This window comes from Dermacentor andersoni, chromosome 1 (assembly GCF_023375885.2).
Source record: "Dermacentor andersoni chromosome 1, qqDerAnde1_hic_scaffold, whole genome shotgun sequence".
Taxonomy (NCBI): Eukaryota; Metazoa; Arthropoda; class Arachnida; order Ixodida; family Ixodidae; genus Dermacentor; species Dermacentor andersoni.
In genome coordinates, this window is record NC_092814.1 from 154,710,787 (window position 1) to 154,717,843 (window position 7,057).

At 46.5% G+C, this 7,057-nt stretch overlaps 1 protein-coding gene across 1 annotated transcript; it reads left to right on the forward strand.

Annotated features, from left to right (window-relative positions):
- Positions 1–1,964: 1,964 nt before the first annotated feature.
- LOC126546242 (uncharacterized) lies at positions 1,965–6,772 on the forward strand. Its single transcript, XM_050194397.3, has 3 exons — positions 1,965–2,063; positions 5,232–5,794; positions 6,654–6,772. Exons 1-2 carry the CDS (start codon positions 2,052–2,054, stop codon positions 5,760–5,762), a joined length of 543 nt encoding a protein of 180 aa, XP_050050354.1. The 5' UTR covers positions 1,965–2,051; the 3' UTR covers positions 5,763–5,794; positions 6,654–6,772.
- Positions 6,773–7,057: the final 285 nt, after the last annotated feature.

A 7,057-nucleotide genomic window follows, 5' to 3' on the forward strand; every position in this document is an offset into this window, starting at 1 on the left:
GGCATACTCTAAAGATGGCCTCACATAAGTTAGGAACGCGGTTAATTTCACACATTGAGAAGCCAGTTTTAGTCCTTGTTAGATGGGATTTTCAGCTAAGATATTGTGTCACTGTCATGCCTAGGTACTCAGGTGAGTCGACTGAAGAAAGTTTTTTGGAGTTTATGATATAATTATGCACAACTATATGCTTTGTCTTGATGGTAACGCGAAAAGCAACTGCTTGCTCTTCAGTTAGCTTCATTTTATAAGCTTCATACCAATCTTCAATGGCAAGAAGAGCATCACTTAGCACTCTTTGGTCTTTCTCATCGTTAATTTTCCGGCAAAGTAAACAATAATCTGTGAATAATTGCACAGTGGTGTCCTCACTAATATTGGAGGCTCCCCATCGTTAATTCATACTAGAAACAATACAGAACCTTAAACAGATCCCTGTGGTACCCCTGAACACACGTTTAAAATGTTAGATCATGTTCTGTTTATCTCTACATTCTGCACCCTACTAGACAGATAGACGCGGGCCATTTCACCCAAATTGTTATCATTTCTTACCTGTGCCATTCAGCTGGTGAACATTGAATGAGCTACTCTGCCGAACGTAATAGCTGTAATAAAGCCGGGCGACTTTTTGGCTATTTTTTGTTTCGAAATTTATCTGTGCTGGGTTAAAAAAAAAGGAGCTCCTGTCACTCAGTTCACACACGCTTGTCGGCTCTTCTAAAAAATGCCCGAAAGCTAAATCAAATGCAACTCAGACAAGAAAGACTGAAGAATTGCCGAGACTCGTCTGGGTAAAGATACGAATAGTTGGTTTTAATTTAAGTAAGCTGCTATGAATTTTAACTACCTTTACCACAAAATCTGTCACGAAATCGCAGTGATGTGCAAGGCAAGGGAGCAAAGAAAATCAATGGTACAGATGCCCTCCTCCTCAATTGCAGAAAAAAAAAAGCCCGAGTGAGAAAACTTATCTCAAACGTTTAATTGGGGCCTGGGTTTTGCTCGACTTGTTTGTTGACGTGAGGCCCGACAACCACTCTGAAGTTCCAAAAATGGAGTCCTCCAGAAGACAAGTCGCTTCCTTGTGTATACCTGCAACCGTACCTAAAGAACATCGCTGAGTACGGGTCCATTACAAAACGGACTGAAACAGAGAGATTCGATCAAGCACTTAAGATATTGTGGCTCCTGTCACTGGCTCTGTATGAACGCACCCCTCCTGCGTTCTCGAATTACGCGAGAGCGCGGTATATGTGCTCCGGTTTTTGTTCCAAGTCGACGGTCCACGAGCAACTAAAGGCTCTCCTTTTCTTTATTTGTACACACACGCCGCGGTATTCATGTCGTCCGCGAGCAGGGAGGGTTGTTTTAGCCTAGTTCAATACACACCGGTCACAATCCGGGTCTTTCCCAGCGGGGCCCCCGTATACCGTCAAAATAGGGCGAGGAATGGATAGAGAAGTGGGCGGGGGGGGGGGGTCGAAGAGGGGATCGCCTCCCCCCCTACCGTCCTGGACCAGACCGCAAGCGGCAATAACGAAACAATTGGCACGATTGCTCCTGCGATCGCCCGGAGTCCCACTGGCGGGTATGTCGTTGGCAGGAAGCTCGCTTTGGTTTGCTTCTCGCGCAGATTCCAGGCCTCAGCGCGTGGTTCTGTTCTGAAAGCGCGAAGTGGTGCAGAGCGCGCGCGAGCGCGATGTAATAAGGCGTCCCTTGCCCGTAACGTGCGCGTGCATGATTTTTTACCGAGACTTCCGTCTTCCGAAGGCAAAGTAGAAAAAAAAGGCGAAGACCGCAGAAACCCTCCGTCCCGGAGGCGTTGCACGTGAGCCTCCTTTCAACGTGTGGCTGAAGGCTGGGGTTGGGGGGAGGGGGGTAAACTGTGGGAGGAGTAGGGGGGGGGGGTGCGTGATCCCCCGGATACTGGGTCAACTTTCGCCCGCCATTTCTGCCTGTCTCTATAAAACTGCGGCGTCCAACTCCACTGTGCCACACGCCTCACCGGGTCTCTCCTTTGCACCGAAGACACAAGGAATACCACCACCATGAACGTTCTCGTAAGTGCGGACTTGCGCGTTTCGACGTGCGGCACTCGCTACGTATTGGAAGACGAGTATGCGGCAATGACGCATCTGCATGCGCACCATGCGGTCGTGTGCTTGTTTGAGGAAAGAAGTTAAGCTCCGAACCTCGCCGCGAGTCACTGAGTTTAGACACCATGCACCGCACCACGAGGTGATGTGGAATCGTAGAAGCCGCGAGATGTTAGTCAATTTCTCCGAGGAAAGCCCAAGAAGCTGTTTCATAACACCTCCGTGGACTTTCCTTGTCCGTGTTTCTCAGTGAACTCTGCCAATCAAGAAACACCTTTGGCCATGAGGTTACTGCTCATATTGTATGTATATTCAATTATCAGAGTGAACTGACTGTTCTCAAAGTATTGTGTTGGTGGCACTACCCTTCTTGCGTCTCTTCGTGCGCATCGAACCAATAGGAAAATATACGACAATGTTTTATGTTGCGTACCTAGCTCGCACTTCATGCCAACCTACGTAGACAATTGCGCAACATATGACAGCGAAGTGCAATTCGTTCACCACCTAACATCCCATGTTATGTGTATGCCTTGGGGAACCTCTCCAGTAATCCAAGTAATTTTGCTCTCTCCCTCCCTGCACAAGGGTCATAGCATGCTCCTGTTACGGAAAGCTATCTTTACCTCTATGTGGGGACTTTCATCTCTTGCCCCGGCAAGCAACACCCCTCCTTTATGAAGCGCACGAATGTGCATAAGCCGACGCTTCAACAGCCAAGGGCAACAAAATAACACTCAGTGGACATATGCGTTGCACAAAAATGGGCAAATTGTTTCAGTTTAAAACAGAGCCATTATTCACCATCAAAATTTAAAAAAAAAAAGAACTTCCAAGCTTTTTTTTATTTAATGTATTTGAATCAACGGGGACGCCTTCATTCATATACATATACGTGTGCCCCAGCCAACGTTAGCCAAGCTGTTCAGCGGAAAAAAGTATTAAAGAAACAGGGTGCAAAATACAATTATAAAACCTAATGTGTTCGACCGTCAGCGCTCTGACGACCAAATACCATAGGTCTTAAGATCATATATATCGCACCGTGTTATTTATATTGTTACTTTTTTCGTTGAACAGCTTGGCTAACGTTAACTGGGACACTATATGTAGGTATTAAGAAAGCAAGTCCGTTGCAACAAAGGGTGTGTAGGATATTATTATAAGTTTATTGGCTACTTTCGTGTTTTCACGGATATGCACAATCGCTAGTTGATGCAGTGCTTCACGCATGGAGAATTTATTTTCTTTTCCAAGGTACCACCATATCTGTCACCTTATAACTGCTAAAACTGAACTTATAACAAGATGGCGATTTTTTCCAATTTGCCGCCTATTCACTAACGGGCTACAACTGTCCCGAAGCAGAATTATTGGAACTTACTGAACCAAGAGTGGGCCGAAGGCTGAGAGCACTTCGTTCGCCCTTCTAGACCGTTCTAGCCCAAAGTTACTTTGACCTTCGTAATTTCCTCGAGATATGCGTCGCTACCGTTAACCCCAGAGAGAGAGAAAGAAAGGTAGGGAGGGTAACCAAGTTGTCGCCCGCTTGGCTAGCCTACTCGTGGGGAAGTGGAAAAGAAAAAAATAAGAAGGGAAAAGAAGTCGCAGTGAATCAAACATTTGACTTTGCAGATGGCAAGAAGGAATGAAACCAGGCAAAATTAACCGTTCTGTTATACCAGCCGTGGAATGTTGTATGCACCATAGCAGGGTGATCGCGTGCAAGTGGCTGACGCGGCTTGCAAGCAAGTCACTGTACCCCCTCGAGCAATTATAAAATGGAACGTACAAGTTTCTTTGAAGGGACCGTAGTGGCTAAACACATTTTGTCTCGCGTAAAACTATTGCACGAGAGCGCAGGTGCAAGGCGAAGGCTACTTGTTTTATGTTAGGATGTCCAATTCGAATACAAGATTCGCGAGTAAGCAATGCTTAAAAACAAACTCATTCCCAGCAGACGGAGGCTTGCCTCCATCTGCTATGAACGAGTTTGTTTTTAAGCAGCGATTACTCGCGAATCTTGTATTCAAATCTGCTGAGAACGAGATCACAGCCTAAGTACCATTACTTGTTTGATTCGCTTTCAGAGTTTTATTTTGGGCGAAACATGAGCGAAGTATCCGTAACAAGGAGGGTTCATTATGCGCTCTCGATCGCATTTTATTTGTGCTCTTAAGTGTTCCTTTCACACTGCTCCGTATCAAAGCGCCATCAAATCACAGTTCTCGCATTTGCAGCAGTAACATCCGTGAAGGTGCTATGCCAACCTGCCTTGCAGGACAGTGAATACGCTATTCATGCACTCAAAATCCCGCAAAGACAACACCGAAACGCCCAAGGTTAGCCAGGATGCAGATTTTGAAGGGAAGTAATCAAATCTGGACGAGGGAATCGCGTTCTCCAAGTTGCGGGGGTGGGAGGCGAGCTCAGTCACTTTTCTTTTCTGCTGTATTGGGTCGAATACACAGTATGTGGCAGAAGAAAATGTTTTTCAATTATTTAGTCAATGAAGACCTGGAACACCACGCTCAATTTTGCTGGAGCTCTCTTTACCGAACCTCCGCGTATTTGTGGTAATGAATTTTATTCTGCTATATATAGTTGACAAGCACCTTATTGTTCTTGACGAACCTCTACGTCACGTTTTTTAACGAAGTATGTAATCTTGAATCGTTTTCGAAACGTTTAAAGATTCACTGATCAAAGCATTAAGAAGTTACCTTCAAGCAGCCTCCATAGATTACCTGGAAGGAATTCAAGATAGGCAATACATTTCGTTAGCAGGCTTTGGGAGTACTTAAATAACATGAAAGTTCATGCTTTTCCTTTCGTAATTCCCACTGTGGTGCCCACGAAAGCTTCCCACGTAGAGAAATACACACAAAACTTAACTATTACTGTATTGATGTGTCGCAACCACACGGTGCAGCAAAATTTAATTTTTGCTGTCGCATAGTTCCAGGCGGAAATATAGGTGCGGGTAGACTCGGTAGGGCTTAGCAAGGAATTATGGGAGTGCTCAGACAATTTGCCTTTTACGTGTGGTGTGAGCGAGGTGTTGCGAGGTGAGGAAGAACTGCTGCACCAATACGCCGATCGCTAAATAACATCAAATGTGCTGATGTGCAGGTCGTCCTCGCTACACTTGTCGCGTGTACCTACGCTGGCGGATACGGTGGCTATGGTGGAGGCTATGGAGGTGGCTACGGTGGCGGCTACGGTGGTCACGGTTTCGGAGGAGGCCTCGCCTTTGTCGGCGGCGGTTACGGCGGTGGATACGGAGGTGGATATGGAGGTGGATATGGAGGCGGGCATGGCGGTGGCCACGCTGTTGCCGTTCCCGTCAAGACGGTCTCTTACGTGAAGAAACCTGTCGTCAGTGTTGGCTACGTGACCAAACCCGTGGTGAGCTACGTGAAACAGCCCGTAGCCACCGTTTCGCACACAGTCCAGCCTGTAGTGACTGTAAGCCACGCTGTCGTCAGCACTGGAGGCTACGGCGGCGGCTACGGAGGCTTCGGCGGAGGTTTAGGCGGCTACGGCGGTGGTTACGGAGGCTACGGCGGTGGCTACGGCGGTGGCTATGGAGGCGGATACGGTGGAGGCTACGGTGGAGGCTACGGTGGCGGTTTTCTGGGAGGCAAAGGCTACCACGGTTGAAGCAACCTAGAACAAGCCAACATTTTCTAACGGTAAACTGCTTCCTCGGCAAGACTCACAATGTCCGTTAGTGAAACGTTGAACACCAGAAATAATTTCAGTCACAACACGTGGTGCACAGAGTTCTTAACTTCCCTCATGATCATGATGACCAATGCAGAACCCATTGTAGATATAGACCACTGATTTAGTTAAGTGCAGGCTGTGCCAAGATACTTTGTTCCGTTGCTTTTTTCTTGCGGATGGGAGGGGAGGGGGGGAAGAGCGACGAAATGTGCATTAATTATCATCAGTTTCACTTGTCAGCAAGCCAGCTTATTCCACGACTGCCTTGTCTCTACGATAAAATAAGTTTTCTTTTTATGCTATGGACTCTGATATCAAAACTTCATTGAGACACTGGTGCCTTTTTCGCTCCATGTATTCATTTTTATGCAGGCCTGCTCCAAGAGTGTTTCACCTTACAGCCTGACTAATAACGTACGCAGGCATTATGCATGATGCACCAGTCTATTCGCAGTGCTTTCAACATTAATTAATCAAAAACAACGGGAGTCAAAATGTATATGTTGTACCGCCCCACTGCTGTGTTAAAAATTATGGGGTTTAACGGGCCAAAAAGAGGATCTGATTATGATGCACGACGTATTAGAGGACTCCAAAAATTTGGACCACCTGCGATTCTTTAACGTGAACCTAAATCTAAGTACACGGGCGTTTTCGCATTTCGCCCACATCTACATGCGGCCACCGTGGCCGGGTTTCCATCCCGCGACCTTATGCTTAGCAGCCCAACACCACGGCCGTAGCGGTGTGTTGAGCCCGAAAGATGCAATATATGAGAGGAACATGCACATAATCTCACCGTGTTTCCTTGTCGTCTTTTCTCAGGTACAAAGCCAAAGGGTCCCACTCAGCGTTGACGAAGCAAACCACCTGCGGCCAAGGCCATTTGGCATGTGTATTTATTTGAAAGCTGCATTAAAGCGAATGTTTATTTCCTTAAAGAATATGTCACCGCTGGCCTACTTTCGTGCCTACTAAAACTTTCCTGAATTCTAAAAATAGTGTGAATGATGAACTGTTCGATCATAGAGAGCATACATCGGACTTTTTTAATACATAAGATTATTCTGGGGTCACCACAGATGGCCTTCCGCACCCAAATGAACCGCGAATTTTTCCTCTTAAAGGTATGCTTATTCGTTAGCATCTCCTGCATCGCCTTAATCGCTACACTGTCTCCATTCAAAAGTAAAATGGCGAAGCAACCTTCTAACCTCTCCGTCAGGCCA